At 41.2% G+C, this 17,869-nt stretch overlaps 1 protein-coding gene and 1 long non-coding RNA gene across 6 annotated transcripts in view; one reads left to right on the forward strand and one right to left on the reverse strand.

The window, feature by feature from the left end:
- naf1 (nuclear assembly factor 1 homolog (S. cerevisiae)) overlaps positions 1 to 17,869 on the reverse strand; it is a 231,342-nt gene that overhangs the window by 125,069 nt on the left and 88,404 nt on the right. For all 5 annotated transcript variants that reach the window (XM_060826986.1, XM_060826978.1, XM_060826970.1 and 2 more), the window contains exon 4: positions 2,498 to 2,591. In XM_060826986.1, coding sequence (XP_060682969.1) covers positions 2,498 to 2,591 — 94 coding nt within the window. The remainder of the gene's footprint in view (positions 1 to 2,497; positions 2,592 to 17,869) is intronic.
- LOC132816981 (uncharacterized) overlaps positions 16,595 to 17,869 on the forward strand; it is an 81,891-nt gene continuing 80,616 nt past the window's right edge. Inside the window, exon 1 of the long non-coding RNA XR_009644831.1 lies at positions 16,595 to 16,694. This is a non-coding gene — a long non-coding RNA (uncharacterized LOC132816981). The remainder of the gene's footprint in view (positions 16,695 to 17,869) is intronic.

Here is a 17,869-nt window from a genome sequence, read left to right on the forward strand (position 1 = left end):
AACTGAGCTTCTGGGTTTTTCTCAAACCCAGAATAGCAATGTGTGTCTGTTTGGGGTTTTTTTTGCCTTGAGTTGTATGGGTTTTAAAGTGGTTAAGAATTTTAACTAGTGCAGCCACAGCTGTTTGTGATTAGAATTCATTTATTTGTAATAAATAATAGTTATTGTTAAGCACAGTCACCTGATCAGTGTTTGCCATTAACCTGATTCCACCTGAAAAGTAAACTATGGACTTTGGTTACTTGGATTAAATTGCTAATTTTTATGGTTAACCCATGAATAGTGAGGATCAACAATGAGCACACTTTCTCAAGTGGATCATAACCTGTAAAAACCAAATGATCCTATTCACTAATCTTACCAGCATCCACAGTTCTATTTTGTTACATTATCACCAGTTCTGAACAAATTCGATAATTGCTGACTCTAGGCATTTGGATTCTGATCTTCGAGTGACTGAACTTTAAACCATTTAGTTTTAATACTCACAGACTCTTTAAAAAACTGTGTGCGTGCACGTTTATGAAAAAGTCACCCAAGACCCATCACACAATTGAAATTGATAAATAACTAATATTCCCAGCTTAAACTGGAAAGCGTCTGCTGGGCATCATTTTCAGTCCTTCAAAATTAAACAATGCTCCTTATGAAAGGAAGGTAATGAGAATAATGGAATTCAGCGTCTCATTCCCATCCATAGCAATTGCCTTTTGAAAATTTATTAGATTAGATTAGATTACTTACAGTGTGGAAACAGGCCCTTCAGCCCAACAACTCCACAACGACCCTCCGAAGTGCAACCCACCCATACCCCTACCACTATGGACAATTTAGCATGGCCAATTCACCTAACCTGCACATTTCTGTGTCCATAGGAGGAAACCAGAGCACCCGTAGGAAACCCACACAGACACAGGGAGAATGTGCAAACTCCACACAGTCAGTCGCCTGAGTCGGGAATTGAACCCGGGTCTCGGGCGCAGTGAGGCAGCAGTGCTAACCACTGTGCCACCATGCCTTCCACAAATTATCTGTGTCTACTTCATTCACCTCAAAGACCTTCATCAACACCATCATTTCATCAAAAAACTCTTATAAAGTTAATTAAATACAATTTTCCCTGAACAAATAGATGCTAGCTTTCCTTAATTAAACAAAATTGATTGAGGTTTACTATTAATATTTGCCTGGTTTAAAAAGGTATTAGTATTTAATCTCACAATACACAAATAAAACTGAAAAAAAAAGTTGAAGCAAATTAACTTTTTGTACTTTGTGCTACCTATCACTTTTAAAACAGCATTATTATTGTGACAAATAATGCAGAAATATCAGGAAAGCTAAACACATCATGGAGACTGTATTCATTGATCTGGAGAAGGCGTATGACCAGTAGGCCAGAAAGGGTGCCTGATGTGGTAGAATGTGTGCAGTCTGCGAGACATATGAATGATTATTACAGCATATATAAAGGGAGTTACAGCCAAGTAGTAACAGCATGAGGAAAGTTTCAAAGTTGGACTGCACCAAGCCCTCATTGTCTTCCTGACTGTCACAGACATCTGATCTTAGCAAGTGAGACAGAAAGTGCCATGCTCAATAATGTCTGCAGATGACATTGAGCGATACACTGGGGATGTTGAGAACGTGACTGAGTGTCTGTAGGATGACAGAAAAGCAACCAAAAAGAATTTTTAAAAAAGGGGGTATGAATATTAGTAGAGCAAAGGGGACCAGAGTAAATGTGTAAAAGATTGTAGGGGAAGACTTGGAGAAAATTATAGCAGCAAATGGAAGCATAGAAATGAATGTTAAACAACGAATTAGCTCTGATTGCAGAAACATTGCTGAAGCTGCAAGGAAGAATCAACAACAGTTGAGAGATCAGACTTGCTACATAATGCTGAACATCAGGAAAAAAAGCAGGTACAATTGGATTCCATTAGTAGTTTGATAGTGAGATCAATGTATGGAGAGAGAGGCTGAGAGTGAGAGCAGATGATAATAATACAGCCAGAGAGAAAGAGAAGAGAAGACCTTAGCCCAGATGGATGGATGCAGTGGCTGGTCTCCATTTCACTTGATGATAAATTATCGATAGATGATGACAATGGCAGTGCCATAATGCTGGTGACTTCTTAGTGGTAATTAAAACTTCCACAGATAAACCCAAGTTATGAAGGGTAGAACGTTATCAGAGGCTGCAGTGGGAACAGTGGAGAGAAATTAACTTTATTTTTGCTAATCTTTGCTTTCCCCACTTTAAAAAGTACCGATTGAACACTTATTTGCTCAGACTAGATTTCACTGATCCCTGAAAGAGGAAGAAAGTCTTTGCACTGTTTACTGGGCAAAAGAAAAGGCAGGCTGCTTGGTGACTGTTAGACGAGGTTGACTGTTAAATGGAAAAGTCATCTAAAGAAAACTAAATGGCATATTATGCATCACTGTGAAGAATTACATGCTGTTCCAGTTTAGCGATTTTCGCTTTACATACCCAATTGGTCAATGATACTGGAGACAATCCCAATGGGCTCCTTTTTTACTTCTTCAGGAAGAACAATATTTACTTCTTCGACTTTGGGCAAATCCTGATATAGAAAGGAGACAAATGCAATATAATTCAAGTATTTGGTATGTTAGGTTGCTTGAATCACTGTTGGTTGCAAAGTAAACACATAATAATTAGTGTTGCACAGTTTTCACAGACAGCTTCCTTATATGTCATCATACCAGTGGCACATTTTGCTTCAATGTTATTCAGAAACTAATATTTACAATTGTATGTCAAAGATGTTAAAGTCCTCTCTGCAAGTTTCTCTTGTACCTTTCCATTACTTTAGTCTTTAGGCAGAATACAGAATAGTTAATTTTGTCAGGAAGTATCAAAACAAATAGAAATGGTCAACCATTGTGGACCTTTGAGATTCTGAGGGAATTAGTTGTTGTGTTACAGTCATCAATGTCCAATGTCCAAAGGAAAGAAAAAGACCCTTCAGCCCATTAAGTCCATACCTGTCGAAACAGGCACCTAACTATTCTAATCTCATTTGAAACCACTTGGTCAATAACTGTGTATGCCTGAGCATCGAAAGTGCAGATCTAAATACTCCTTAAACGTAATTGAAGGTTTCTGCTTCAACAGTAAGTTCCAATTTCCCACCATCCTTTGGATAAAAACATTTGTCCTCACATCTCCTCTAAACCTCCTGTCCTTTATCTTAAATCTATGTCCCTCCAAGAGGAAGTGTTCCTTCCTGCTTAATCTATGTCCTTCATCGTTTTACACATCTCAATTATGCCCCTTCAGTCTCCTCTGCTCCAAGAAAAACATTTGCAGTCTATCTGACCTCTCTTCAATACTAAATTATCCAGCCAGGCATCATCCTGGTAAATCTCCTCTGCACCCTCTCCAGTGTAATCACATGCCTCCTATAATGTGGTCACCAAAATTGCACACGATTATCTAACTGTGACCTGAACAGCATTTTATACAGTTCCAAAATCACCTCTCTACTCTTAGATTTTACGCCTCGGCTAATAATGGCAAGTATCCTCTGTGTTTTCTTAAACATTTTATCTGACCTTCTATCCTCAGGGACCTGTGGACAAGTACACCAAGGTCCTTCTGACCCAGAGTTCTACATTCACCATGTATTCCCTTACCTTGTTTGTCCGGCCCAAGTGCATCATCTCACACTTATCTGGATTGAATTCAATTTGTCCCTGATTAATTCATCTGACCAGCTCATTTATATTCTCCTATAAATGGAGAGTATCCTCCTCACTACTGACCACCCTTTCAATTTTCATATCATCTGCAAATGTACTTACCAACCTTCCTACTTTCAAGTCTAAATTGCTTATATATAATTGTAAACGACGTGAGCCCCATCACCAATCCCTACTGAACCCCATTGGGCACAGGGTTCCAGTCACAAAAACGCACCTCAAAAACTACCCTGTACTTACTGTCACTCAGTCAATCATGGATCCAAATGCTAGATTTCCTTGAATCCCATGGATAGTTACCTTTGCAATCAGTCTCCCATGCAGGACAACATCAACAGCCTTTGCTTAACTCCAAGTAGATTACATCAAATATATAGCTCTCATCTAAATACCTGGTCACCTCTTTGAAAAGTTCAATCAAGTTTGGGCAGACATGACACCCTTTTAACATAGCCATGGTGACTGGTCCAAATCTCTGCCTTTCCAAGTTCAAATTAATTCAGTGACTGAGATTTGTTTTAAATGGTTTCTCCACCTTTGAGGAGAAACTGACTGGCCTGGAGTTTCCTAGTTTGTCCCTTCCTTCCTCTCTCTATATTTGTTCCCCTTCAGTTCTCCAGCACCTCTCATGGATACATTTCATCTTGCCCTAGAGATTTATCGACTTTCAAATTTGCCAATCTACTTGCAGCCTCCTTGCTATGCTAATTTCTTTAATTGTCACAGAGTCAAACAGCATAGAAACAAGCCGTTTGGACAACCATATCCATGCAAATCAACAAACATCAAACTACACTAATTATATTTATCTGTACTATGTCCTGGCATTTTAAGTACTCATCTAGATGCCTCTTAAGTCTTCTCAGACAGCTCACTCTACATTTCCACCACCTTCTGGATGAAAAAAAAAGCTTCATTTTTCCTTTAAACTACTTACTCCTCACGTTAAACTTATGTTCTCTGCCCTTAGGCACATCTGCCTTTGGGAAAAGATTTTCACAATCCATTCTGTCTGTGCATCTCAAAGCCGTATACCTCAAATCATACAGCCCCTCAGCCTCCGCTGTTCCAAGGATATCCCAGCCTATCCAGTTTCTCTTCATAACTGAGACTTTCATTGTAGGCTATGTGAATCTCTTGTGCATTCTATCCTGTACAACCATGTCCTCAGACAGTGTGGCAACCAGAACTGCAAATAGTGTTCCAGCTGTGGCCTAACCAATGTTTTACAAAGTTGTAACAAGATTCCTTGCTTCTACATTCTACACCCTGGCCAATGAAGGCAAGTATCCTGTATGCCTTCTTCATCACCATGTCTACTTGCACTGACACCTTCGGGGATCTATAGACTTGCACACCGAGGTCCCTTGTTCCCCAGTATTTCCTAGGATCCTACCATTGTACATATCCGTCCATTATTAGATCTCCCAAAATGCATCATCTTGCACTTGTCAAGATTGAATTCTATCCGCCATTGCTCTACCCAATTTATCAGGTGGTCAATATCAGATTTCAACCTGATGCCATCCTCCTCACAATCAACACCATCATTATCTTGCATTCTGCAATCTTACTAATTGTACTTGGTAAGTAAAAACAATGACTGCAGATGCTGTGAACCAGATTCTGGAGTAGAGTGGTGCTGGAAAAGAACAGCAGTTCAGGCAGCATCCGAGGAGCAGGAAAATCGACGTTTTGAGCAAAAGCCCTTCATCAGGAATATAGGCAAAGTGCCTGAAGGGTGGAGTGCCCTTCAGGCACTCTGCCTAATTACGCTTGGTACACTCACATCCAAGTTATTATTTACATAAGAAACAGTAAGGGTTCTATCACCAACCGCTGGTCACATGGTTCTAAATCACAAAACATCCCTCCACCATCACCTTTTCCTCCTGTTTGTAAACCAGTTGTGGATCCAGTTTGCTAATTTGCTTTGGAAGCCATGGGCACTTACCTTTTGACCCAAACTTGTCAAAGGCCTTACCAAAGTCCATGTGCACATGACAATTGTACTACCCTCATTTTATATTTAGTGACCTTTTTTAAAAAATCAATTACAATCAAACAGGACTTACCTGAAACAATTGCATGCTGAATATTTTTGATTAATCCTTGCCTTTCCAAGTGTTGATTAATCCTGTCCCTCAGAAATTTTTCTAATAATTTCCATACCATGCCTGACAGACTTAATGGTCTAGAATTACCTGGCCCATCCTACTCCCTTTCTGGAACAAAGGAACCATATTAGCTATCCTTCGGTCACCTGTGGTCAGCGAAGCATTAAATGTCTCCTCCAATGCCCAAGAATTATCCCGCCCTGCCTCCCAGAGCAGACTGGGATATATCTCATCAGGCTGGGGATTTGTGCACTTTATGTCCACTGAAACATCAAATAACTCCTCATTAATGTTAACATGTTCTAGAACTTCACCATCCGAAATTAAATCTCCTCTAAGGTCCACACATAGGTTGGCCTTTTGGTCTCTAATAGGTCCCATATTTTGCCTGGTAATTCTCTCACTCCTAATATATTTGGAAAAAGCTTTGGGGCTTTTCTTGATCCTATCTGTCAAAGATATTCTGTGGCCCCTCTATGCCCTTATCTCTTTAAGCAACCTCTACTCTCGATACTTTTTGAAGTGACTCCCCTAGGAGATAGTGAGGACTGCAGATGCTGGAGAGGTTACAGTCAATAAAGTGTGGTGCTGGAAAAAGCACAGCAGGTCAGGTAGCATCTGAGGAGCAAGAGAGTCGATGTTTTGGGTTAATGCTTCATCACGACTTCCTTCTGTTGTTTTCAATGCACTGAACCAGAGATATGCTTCCTTCTTTTTCCTTTAATCTCACTCAAGCTCAGGATTCCCTTGATTTGCTGTCCTTGCCTTTACACTTCGAGGAATACAGTGGCTTCAAGTTCTCACTATATAACTTTAAAAGATACCTATTCACCAAGTATAGACTTACTTGCAAGTAACCACTCCCACTCTATTTTTACCAGATCCTTGTTAATAATCTTGAAGTCAGCCTCCCCCAGTTTAGACACTCAGTGCAGAAATTATCCTTACCTCTTTCTGTAATTACTTTGAAACTTAAGAGTCATGGTGAGTATCCGCAAAATATTCGCCCACTGAAATTTTAATCACTTGACCAGCTTCATTTGCTCGGATTAGGTCTATTATGGTCCCATCTCAAGCAGGACTATCGACATACTGGTACAAAAAGCTCTCCTGGATGCATTTTTAAAATTCCATCCTATCTAATCATTGCACACTAAGGTGATCCCAAATAACGTTCGCAAAGTCGAATGCCCTACAACTGTAAACCTGTTTCTGTCACACCTTTCTGCGATTTGCCTATATACCTGTCCTTCTGACAGATGGAAGGTTTGTATTATAATACAACTAACATCAATTGCCCTCTTTTTATTTCTAAGCTCTTACCCAGATGGTCTCATTTGAAGACCCTTCTAGACATCTTCCCTCATTACTGCAATGATGGTTTCCTTCATTGATAATGCAATGCCCCACCTCTCTTACAACATGCACCTGAAATTTGTATACCATAGCATGTTGAGCTGTCAGTCCTGCCCTTATTTCAACCATGTCTCAGGTGATTGCAAAAATATCATACTCCTATATGCTGATCAATGCTCCAAGTTTATCCACCTTACTAATCAACCTACTTTCATTAAAATAGATAACATTCCCCAGACACCGTCTTCTCTACCCATTGGATTGTTCGAGAATTCCTTCCATATCTAATGACACTTTGACCCCAACCTTGCATCTAATCTATGCCCTATGCCCCTGTCAAATCAGTTCAAAACCTCCCCAACAACACAAGCAAACCTCTCAGCAAGATTCTGGACTCATTCCAGTTCAGGAACAACCCAGTTTGTCCAGGACCCACCTACCCCTGAAGCTATATCACAATTGTTCTCCCTGATTTCTGTACCCACATTGCCCTCACTAGTCGACACTGAAACAAAGTATTCATTTAGACCACTGTTAGGTCTCCTAGCTCCATGCACAGATTACCAGTGGTCCTTAAATAGACCCCACTGTTTCCCAAGGGATCCTTTTACCCCAACATAGTTACAAAATAACTTTGGATTCCACATTTTTCACCTGCCATTATCCTGTCATGTCACCTCTTGACTCTACTGAGGTCTTTTTAATGTTCCCCTTTACTTCACATTCTTTATTCCTCTTGGGATTCTGCTGCTTTCAGCCCTTGGCATTTGCCAAAAAACCTCACATTTTTCTCTTTATCCAACCCCATATCCTTCACTGCCCAAGATACACTGGATTTGTTGTTCCCCACATTTAGTATTATTGGAACCCATGGCCCTGTCTGCTCCCTATTTCATTTCCTTTGGTCTGACATATATACTAAAGGTATTTGCTCCCAGTCCTCTCTGGCCAAATCATACCTGATCTTATTAAAATAGGTGATACTTAACCACTTGCCTGGCTTCAGATCTCTCCAATCCTCCCCTTCTTAGAAATTTGCTACATATCTGCTCCATTTCTCTCAGTATTTGTGGCTTACGGTACTCTACCAGCAGCATGACCATTCCTTTCTTGGCTTTTAAGTTCTACTCATGTGACTTCATTAGAATAACATAAGTAGACAAGCAGGAGGCTGAAAGAACACAGCAAGCCAGGCAGCATCAGGAGGTGGAGAAGTCGACATTTCAAGTCAAGACTCTTCATCAGACAGTGACTAAGGTTCTCAATCCAAACAAAATCGACTTCTCTACTGTCTGATGCTGCCTGGTTTGCTGTGTTCTTCCAGCCTGCTATTTGTCTCCTTTGGATTGCTACATCTACAGTCTTCTTGTCTCTCATTCGAATAAGAGGTCATCCCTCCTAATGACTAATTGATTTCCTGATCAATATTATGACACTTCGCTCTTCTTCACCCTTCCTTACCTCACCTGAAGAACCTATATCCTAGAATATTTAGGTGCCAATTTGTCCATCTCTCAACCATGTTTCCGTGACAGTAATGACATCATAGCTCCTTGCTTTAATTTGTGCTCTAAACTCATCTGCCTTGTTTGTTGAGCTCTTTACAGATACCATCCAACCATGCTCAATTTCCAAGTGCCTTAACTGGCCTATGATTTCAATGCTTTACTACTCACTTCGTCTCTTCCAAATTTGGCCATGGTGATCCCTTTTTTCTTGATCTCAGCCCCCTGCCAAACTAATTTAAAACCTCCCCAACAGCACTAGCAAACGCCGCTGCAAGGATGCTGGTCCCATTCCGGTTCAAATGCAACCTGCCCACCTTGTGCAGATCCCACCATCCACAAAAACGTTAAATGTCTTTTCAGTCCCAACGTCCCAAAAATCTCAAGCCCTGCTTCCTGCAACATCTCTCCAGCTATACATTCATCTGGTCTAACGTATCCCGACACTCACTCGCACGTAGCACCAGAAGTAATCCAGGGATTACTATTTTAATGGTCCTCTTTCTAAATATACTTCCTAGCTCCCTAAAGTAAAGTCACAATTGAACTACCATAGGGTTGCCTCTCACTAGAGAGATAACTGGTGGTGGTCTAACCCGATGGTCACCACACCTTTGGTAAGGGAAGAGACTGAGAAGAAGAGACCTCCGTTGGTGCAGGAACTGAACCAATACTGCCAGCATTACTCTTTACCATAAACCAGCCATCCAGCCAAATAAGCTAACTGAAAGCCTTTTCAGAATAACTCCACAAAGGGTGGTATCCTGTTACCAAGTCACCCTTTATATATGTGTGAATAACATATGACACTGACCCAGCTAGTTCAAAGCTGGCTCTGAGAGGGAGTAGAACCCCCAACACTCCTGTTCTTATCTGTCAGGAGGACCAGTCTAATAGTACCAGTCAAGGAAATCATATTCAGTGGTGTCCACCTGGTTGACTTCATTCCAACCACAATACTTTAAGCCACCTAAATTCTGCTTACAGAACCTCATCCCTTTTTGCACCTATGTCACTAGTACCAATATGTACCATGATCTTTTTGCAATCCTCCTTCAGAATGTCCTGCAGCCATTCAGTAACATGCCTGAGGAGAGAGTGAGGACTGCAGATGTTGGAGATCAGAGTTGAAGCGTGGTGCTGGAAAGGCACAGCAGGTCAGCCATCATCCAAGGAGCAGGAGAAACGACATTTTGGTCATAATTCGATTCTCCTGCTCCTCCAATGTTGCCTGAGCGGCTGTGCTTTTCCAGTAACATCCGTGACACTGGTAGCAGGGAGTCAACATACCATCAAGGAGTTTCTTTTGCAGTCACAGAAATGCTCATCTCACAACTGAATCCTGTACTACTACAACCCTGTCATTCTTCTTCTTTCCCTCTTTGGCAGCAGATCTACCTACAGTGTCATGAGGTTGGCTTCCTTGGCTTTCCACTGCACAGTCATCTCCCCAGCAATATGCAAAAAAGATATGTCAGAAAGAGGGAACTCTGCCTGGTGGTCACACATTACCTTAATGCCTGTTCAGCCTTCACCTGTGGTGTGATCACCTCACTAAACATCCAGTTCACAACATGCTCAGCACCAAGGATGCTCCACAGTAAATTCACACACTCAACAATGGGTGGATGTAGAAAGGACATTTCCTCTTTTGTGAGGATCTAAAAGTGGGGAGGACATGCCAAAATAAGGGGTCATCTATTTAAGACAGAGATGAAAGTTTTTTTTCCTCAGCAGGTCATGGGTCATTGGATCGCTCACCCTCACACTTTTTTTTAAAGCAGGGGTAGATAAGCTCTTTAAGCAAGATGGTCAAAAGGTTATCCAGGCTCGGTTAGAATCCAGAATAGTCAGATCAGTCACGGTCTGATTACATGGTCAAAAGTTACATGACACCAGGTTATAGTCCAACAGGTTTATTTGAAATCACAAACTTTTGGAGCACTGCCCATTCATCAGGGTCAGTGCTCCAAAAGTTTGAGAGATCAAATAAACCTGTTGGACTATAACCTAGTGTCATGAGACTTTTGACTTTGTCCACCCCAGCCCAAGGCTGGCATGTCCACATCACAATCTTATTACATGGTAGAGCAAGGGGTCCAGTTCTTAATGTAGCACTGGACCATACAAGGAGATATTAGATCAGGTGATGTCCTAACATACCTTGATCAAGTGTGTGGGAGCAATTTATTGTTAAAATTTTATTTTATTAAAAAAAAGTTAAGTGTTTCTTGCATATCTAGAATTAACAACAATTGCTGGTCAAAATAAATCTCCCCACGCATGGTTTGCTTTCTTTAAAAAGGTCTTTGCTACATTTGATCTGTATGAACTACATATTTCATTCTCACCAATGCCTTTATTAGGTCAAGTAATAACATTACCGTCTGTATTTGTATTGATATATGAAGTATTTGGAATCACAGAATTAGAAGAAAAGTTCTAAATTGGAGGAAGGTCGATTTTGACGGTATTAGGCAAGAACTTTCAAAAGTTAATTGGGTGGGGCAGATGTTCACAGGTCAAGGGACAGCTAGAAAATAAGAAGCCTTCAAAATGGAGATAACGAGAATCCAGGGACAGTAGGCTCCTGTTACGGTGAAAGGCCAGGCTAGTGGGTGGAGGGAACAACGGATGACTAAATAAACTGAGGTTTTGGTCAAGAAAAAGGAAACATGTGTCAAGTATACACAGCAGAGATCGAGTGAATCTTTCAGAGAGTATAAAGGCAGTAAGAGTTTAGTTAAAAGGACAATCAGGAAGGCAAAAAGGTGACATCGGGGGGCTTTGGCAAATAGGGTTAAGAAGAATCCAAAGGGAGTTTATAGAAACATTAAAAACAAAATGGTAAATAAGGAGAGAATAGAGGCCCCCCCCCCCCCCCAAGATCATCAAGCAGCCAGTATGTGAAACTGCAGGAAATGGGAGGAGATACTAAACGAGTATTTTGCATCAGTGTGCAAACGAGTATTTTTCGTGAAAAAGGACAAGGAAGACATACAATGTGGGGAAATAGATGGCGACATCTTGAAAAATGTTCAGAGGTGGTGGTGCTAGATACCTTAAAACGTATAAAGGTGGATAAATTCCCAGGGCCTGATCAGGTATATCCTAGATCTCTGTGGCAAGCTAGGGGAGTGATTGGTGGGCCCATTGCTGATATATTTGTATCATCGATAGTATCAGGTGAAGTGCCAGAAGACTGGAGGTTGGTTAATGTGGTGCCACTATTCAAGAACGGTGGTAAGGACAAGCCAGTGAACTACAGATCAGTGAGCCTGACATTGGTGGTGGACAAGTTGTTGGAGAGAATCCGGAGGGACAGGATTTTGTGTTTGGACAGGCAAGGACTGATTAGGGATAGTCAACATGGCTTTGTGTATGGGAAATCATTTCTCACTAACTTGATTGAGTTCCTTGAAGAAGTAACAAAGAGGGTTAATGAGGCCAGAGTGGTGATCTATATGGACTTCAGTAAGGCATTCAACAAGATACCTCATTGTAGACTGGTTAGCAAGGTTAAATTAGATGGAATACAGGGAGAACTAGCCATTTGGATATAGAACTGGCTTGAAAGTTGAAGACAGAGGTTGGTGATGAAGGGTTAATTTTCAGACTGGACACCTGTGACCAGTACTGTGCCACAAGGATCACTGCTGGGTCCACTGCTTTTCATCATTTATATGAATGATTTGGGTGTGAACATAGGAGGTATAGTTAATAAGTTTTCAAATGACACCAAATTTGGTGGTGTAGTGGACAGCAAAGAAGGTTACCTAAGATGACAATGGGATCTTGAACAGATGGACCAATAGACTGAGGAGTGGCAGATGGAGTATAATTTAGATAAATGCGAGGTGCTGCATTTTGGAAAGGCAAATCAGGGCAGATCTTATGCACTTAATGGTAAGGTCCTGGGAAGTGTTGCTAAACAGAGAGACCTTGGAGTGCAGGTTCACAGTTCATTGAAAGTGGAGTTGCAGGTAGATAGGATAGTGAAGGTATGCTTTCTTTTATTGGTCACAGCATTGAGTACACGAGGTGGGCGGTCATGTTGTGGCTCTACAGGACATTGGTCAGGCCACTGCTGGGATATTGTGTACAATACAGGTCTCCCTCCTATAGGAAGGATGTTGTGAAACATTAAAGGGTTCAGAAAAGGTTTACAAGGCTGCTGTCCAGAGTTGGAGGGTTTAAGCTATAGGGTCAGGCTGAATAGGCTGGCGCTGTTTTCCCTGGAGCAATCGAGGCTGAGGGGTGACCTTATAGAGGTTTATAAAATCATGAGGGGCATGAATAGGGTAACTAGCAGGAGAGTCCAGAAAGAGTCCAAATGGAATAGGAGAGTCCAGAAACAGAGGGTATAGGTTTAAGGTGAAAGGGGGAAGATCTAAAAAGGGACTGAAGGGGAAACTTTTTCACGCTGAGGGTGATGAGTGTATGGAATGAGCTGCCAGAAGAAATGGTGGAGGCTGGTACAATTACAACATTTGAAAAGCAACTGGATGGGTATATGAATAAGAAGGGTTGAGGGGGATATAGGCTAAGTGCCAGAAAATGTGACATTAGTTTCAGATATCAGGTCGCCATGGACGAGTTGGACCGAAGGGTATGTTTCCATGCTTTACAGCTGTATGGCTATAATTCACCCTTATCTTTCATAATCATCATACCGTCATCATACAGCCACAACATGCATGGAAAACATTAACTTTTGAAACATTACAGTATTTAACTGGGTTCAAGTCAACATAATTCAATAAGTGGTTACTCAAAATAACTGACAAACACACACACACACACCTATGCACAAAAAGTCATTAGTCTAAATATCTTTTCCACAGCCTGTCAAGGTCACAACTAATGTGCTTCCATCACAAATATAAAAGCTTAAGGATGTTAACCATGCAAATTACTGCCCCTCACATTTACATTTAACAACCAATACATCTACTCCCGTACGGTAGCTCTTGAATTTAATGTAACTTTAAGCTTGAGATTCCACACCGCAACGCAAGTTCATTACCTTAGTAACATCAGGTTTTCATGGCACCCTTTTAATTGAATATTACTTTCATCAGTTTACTGCCTAGCTTACAGCCACTCCTCCTCTCTCTCCCAACTTGCAGTCTCTCTCTCACCCACAAGTTGAAGACTCCCTCTCTTTCCATCTTGCAGCCACCACCCCTCCTCCTTCTCATTAGAGCCGCTCACCATGCTCTCCCTACACTCCCAATATTCTGATAATCGAATGTTGGATAATCGAAGTTCCTCTGTATTTTGAAGTACTAGCTTTCAGAGCGCTACTCCTTTATCAGGTAACTAGTAGAGCAGGATCATAAGACACAGAATTTATAGCACAGGTCATAGTCTCTTGCAACCGATATGGTATAGAGTCAGAGATGTACAGTATGGAAACAGACTCTTCCCTCCAACCCGATCTTGTTCCACCTGCCAGTACCCAGCCCATATCCCTCCAAACCCTTCCTATTCATATACCCATTCAAATGCCTCACATAAACAACAGATAATAGACAATAGGTGCAGGAGTAGACCATTCTGCCCCTCGAGCCTGCACCACCATTCAATATGATCATGGCTGATCATCCTTAATCAGTATTCTTTTCCTGCCTTATCTCCATAGCCCTTGATTCCACTATCTTTGAGAGCTCTATCCAACTCTTTCTCAAATGAATCCAGAGACTGGGCCTCCACTGCCCTCTGGGGCAGAGCATTCCACACAGCCATCACTCTCTGGGTGAAGAAGTTTCTCCTCATCTCTGTCCTAAATGGTCCACCCTGTATTTTTAAGCTGGGTCCTCTGGTTCAGCACTCATCCATCAACGGAAACATGTTTCCTGCCTCCAGAGTATCCAATCCTTTAATAATCTTATATGTCTCAATCAGATCTCCTCTTAGTCTTCTGAATTAAACTCCACTTCTCAGCCAATTGGCCCATCTGGTCCAGATCCTGTTGTAATCTGAGGTACCCTCTTCGCTGTCCACTACACCTTCAATCTTGGTGTCATCTGCAAACTTACTAACGGTACCTCTTATGCTCGCATCCAAATCATTTATGTAAACGACAAAAAGCAGTGGATCCAGCAACGATCCTTGTGGCACTCCACTGGTCACTGGCCTCCAGTCCGAAAAACAATCCTCCGTCACCACCCTCTGTCTTCTACCTTTGAACCAGCTGTGTGTCCAAATGGCTAGTTCTTCCTGTATTCTGAGAGATCTAACCTTGCTGACCAGTCTCCCATTGGGAACCTTGTCGACACCTTACTGAAGTCCATATAGATCACATCTACTGCTCTGCCCTCAATCATCTTTGTTACTTCCTCAAAAAACTCAGTCAAGTTAGTGAGACATGATTTCCCACACACAAAGCCATGTTGACTCACCCTAGTCAGTCCTTGTCTTTCGAAATACATGTACATTCTGTCCCTCAGGATTCCCTCCAACAATGTCAGGCTCACTGGTATATATTGAACAAATCTAAATTGCTGTTAAGTCTTTCATCTTTTAGAATGGATTGCAGGTTTCAATTCATTAATACGTAAACCCAAAAACTTCTTTCAAGTCACATTCCTGAGATAACTTAAGGTTTTATTAAAAAAGGTGACATCTCAGCTCAGACAATGCACTAAAGGTTAGAGTCTGTCTGCATTCCAACCTTGAGTCAGACTGGTTCTATTCCAAAGTAAGATTTTATAAAATGTCACGTGAATTAACTGCCCGTAGATTGTGTGCTTTTTGAACAAAATAGAATGTATCTGTGAATAGAAATTAATCCCATAGACTTGGGAGGGGGTGAGGGAGAGAGCGCGGGCGAGAGCGCGAGCATGTGTATGCATGCATGCTGGGGAGGGGAAGAGAGTGCAAATATCAGTGTCTGCATGACTGTGAGAGAGCATGTGTGCATCCTAAGCAGACGGATTACAAGCCTGTGAGAGGGTATGTGCATGGGTGAGAGTGTGCGTATCTGAGAGACAGCATCTGTGCGAGTGAGAGAGCAAGCACAGGACAGGAACAGTTGTGATAACAGGAACAGTTTGTCAATTCTAATACTCTGAATGGTCATCCCCCGATTGCAATAAAATGTCTGGGAAAATGCAGAGTTCACCTACTGCCACTTTATTGTAGTGCTGATAGTAATCACAATGATAGGCCACAGAAGGTGTGCATTTGGCTCATTGTCCCCGAGTCAACAATTTGTAGAACTTTCTATGCACATCTATAAATTATTCATCCAATGTCCTATGAATTAGTTGCATTGAATCTGCTTTGACCACCATTTCGGGCAATGCATTACAAAGTTTTCCTGACATCACCTATGGGTCTTTGCCAAACAAGCCAACATTCTTCAGCTCTTAAAAAAGAAAAGCTTTTGAGGAGAATAAAAATTGTTCAAGATGAGAGTTATTTGTGTGGACATCCACTGAACTTTTTCCAAAGCCACTTTTAGTGTCCAGTGGACAAAAGCAGGAAACAGTATTCTTAATGCAGTCCAGCCAAAGGGTTAAAAAAAGCACACCAGCATGGATTTGTTGGACCTGCTTCTATGTTGTACATTCTACATAGCATGATGTTTATAAACAAAGAATGACTTTTCCCTGAATGAGTGTATTTTTATAATATAACAGTACCCCAAGTGTTGAGTGGAAGTGCTACGCTGCATAACATGGGCTTTTGATTGCTCTTCATTTTAGTTTGATGAATAAGGAACATCAGACTGTATGACCAGCTGACCCTTGACCTCAAGCAATAGCATCAGGAAGGAAGCAATGTTATCAAAGGCGTGTAACCAAACAGACAGGAAAGCTGCAGACACAAAGGAAATCCATTAGTAGGAGATTGAGAGTTTGAAGGCAGGGTACAGAGACAAACAAAACAGAAACAAAAACAAGTACAGAAATTTCGTGAGAAAGACAAGAAAATTCCTCTCGAGAAGAGACAGATTCTTTCTGTCTTTCAGAAAAAGGTAAAAGGAGCTCTTGCATGCCACATGGGTACTGGCTAAAGAAATCTATAACATGGAAAGCTGTTCAAAAAGTTTGGAGAAAGTTTTATTCACTTTGAGAAAACAGTGAACCAAGGTGATACTGCTTAGAAGATTAGTGGATTGAAGTCTGGAAGGCAAATCCATTAGGACTGCTGTGCTCCAAGTGAGAGAAGGTTCTTAGCAGTGTACGTTGCTAATGATAATTGTGCCTGTGAATCTCAGAGAGGTGAAAGCTATTATTGGATAGGGTGCCTGACCTATTCTGTATGAATAAAGAATGGTAAATTACGGAACTGTGCAGCAAATTAGTGACACAGGCAGACACTGATGCAACTGCCTGTAGATGTCAGACACATCATAATGCTTTGACTAAAGTACAACTTACCTTTTTATTTGAAGCATCATCTGACTATATATCTACATTTAATTCAAGTTGGTTCTGCTTTATGTAAGAATGAAGAAAGTGAAAGGTTGTTGGAAAGGTCTTCATTTGGAGACCATTCTGTAACTACTTGGTTACTTTGTTACAACCCCGATCAGGAGACCGGAAACCAATGTGCAGCAATAATTGAATCTCTCCAGGGAGTTGCATAATGCTAGATTAATTATTAATGGCTGCTTGTAAGTCACTGCTTGGTGGTAGACAATGGAAATTGAGGTGATGAACATCAGATAAGATTATCTTTGAAGTAATAAGTTCCCTACAGGGTATGTCAGACAAAACAAGTCTGGGCAATATAGAATATGAAATCACCAAAACAAAAGTGCCCCCTCTGTGGTATGAAGCTGTAATTGCAGTAATTCAATAAAGACTTAATGACAAGCTGTCACCCCAACTTGGGCAGGCTAGGAGAGTGGGCAAAGAAGTGGCTGATGGAACCAAATGTGGCAAAGTGTGACGTTATGTACTTTTGTAAGAAGAAGACGTGTAGCCTATTTTCTAGACGGTGAAAGGTTTCAGAAATCTGAAGCTCAAAAGGGACTTGGGAGTTCTTCATTAAGGACCCCAAGATTAACATACAGATTGGTAGTTAGGAGGGCAAATGCAATGTTAGCATTCATTACATGAGGGCTAGAATATAAGAGCAAACACATACTGCTGAAGCTGTCCAGGACTCTGGTCAGATTGCATTTGGAATACTGTATTATCAGTT

The sequence above is a fragment of the Hemiscyllium ocellatum genome, chromosome 1 (genome assembly GCF_020745735.1).
Source record: "Hemiscyllium ocellatum isolate sHemOce1 chromosome 1, sHemOce1.pat.X.cur, whole genome shotgun sequence".
NCBI lineage: Eukaryota > Metazoa > Chordata > Chondrichthyes > Orectolobiformes > Hemiscylliidae > Hemiscyllium > Hemiscyllium ocellatum.